The 1,202-nt window shown below is 36.3% G+C and overlaps 1 protein-coding gene across 1 annotated transcript in view; it reads right to left on the bottom strand.

Moving 5' to 3' along the window:
- Nucleotides 1-674: 674 nt before the first annotated feature.
- Dhc36C (Dynein heavy chain at 36C) overlaps nucleotides 675-1,202 on the bottom strand; it is a 136,579-nt gene continuing 136,051 nt past the window's right edge. Inside the window, exon 21 of the mRNA XM_017639341.1 lies at nucleotides 675-852. Within this exon, the coding sequence (XP_017494830.1) occupies nucleotides 745-852 (108 nt within the window). The 3' untranslated portion in view covers nucleotides 675-744. The remainder of the gene's footprint in view (nucleotides 853-1,202) is intronic.

The following is a 1,202-nucleotide window of genomic DNA, read 5'->3' as shown; positions in this document are numbered from 1 at the left end:
TTCATACAAAAGCGTTATTAAAGACGACTCTTTTCCTATATTTTGTTAGACTTTTCATAAGTAAAAATATTTTGTGAATATTACTTTCTTCATATGAATTATATACATTTTCTTGTTTAATTGTATTTTGGAATAAACAAAGTTCTTATTCCTTCTGTCAGTAAACTGTTTTTGTTACAAATAGTATAAATAAGCAATGGGAAATAAGGCAACATTTGTTTTATTTCCAACCTTTCGTTTTTACCATGCGTCATTTACATGTGCTCCATGTAGTGATTTTTAGAGCATTAATAATTGTCTTAATTTTACTCACTTTAAAATGATAGCACTTTCCACAGAAAATGCATCCGTTGGCAAACCGCATATATTCCACTCGCGTATCTCGACCGGTTCACCTAGACAAACAGCCAGGGAAAAGTCTGCACTGCACACCACACCATAGGATGCAACCTTATTCACCCACTTTTGGATCTGGCCAACTCGATAATCAATAGTGAAGGGACCCAAGTAAGCAACAACACCAGATGCTATCAAAACATCGCCAGTTAACGAGCTGTAAACGCGACCCAAAATTTTCGCTGTTTCCAGCCAACGCGAACGTTCACCACCCAAGCCGGAAATCAATTCTTGAGCACGTTGCAATTTCTTTGTGCAAGCTTCGTGTTGGCTTTGAAGTATACTAAATGCGTAAAATTTTAAAGAAATACTCGGTTGAAATTTTTGTAAGTTTTTTAACTATGAAACTTACGCATATTGAGCCAATTCTTCGTCAAGTTTCTTCTGAATAGCCGCTAGATTAGCTTCGACACGAGCTAATTGCCCCAGCTTCTCATTTAGTAACTTCATTGCTGCCTGCATTCAAAATTATACATTTTTAGAAAATGTTAAGTTTGTGTATGAATATGTATAAACATAAACATAAACATATTTTTATACCCGAGCGCACTTGTGCACAAGGGTATTATAACTTTGTTCACATAACGGTTGTTTGTAACAGGCAAAACGAATCGAGATAGATCCGTCCGTCCGTCCGTCTGTGCACACGATAACTCGAGTAAAAATTAAGGTATCTTAACGAAACTCGGTACGTGTACGGATGGTATTGAAAATGGGCAAAATCGGACAATAACCACGCCTACCTCCCATATAACGGTAATTTTCAGAAATACGAAAACTGCGATATTTTAGTAACTACTGAAGAT

This window comes from Rhagoletis zephyria, unplaced genomic scaffold (genome assembly GCF_001687245.7).
Source record: "Rhagoletis zephyria isolate East Lansing unplaced genomic scaffold, Rhagoletis_zephyria_1.1 Rzeph_scaffold_00150, whole genome shotgun sequence".
Taxonomy (NCBI): domain Eukaryota; kingdom Metazoa; phylum Arthropoda; class Insecta; order Diptera; family Tephritidae; genus Rhagoletis; species Rhagoletis zephyria.
The sequence above is the reverse complement of the archived record's forward strand: the minus strand, read 5'-3'. Positions and strand labels throughout refer to the sequence as shown.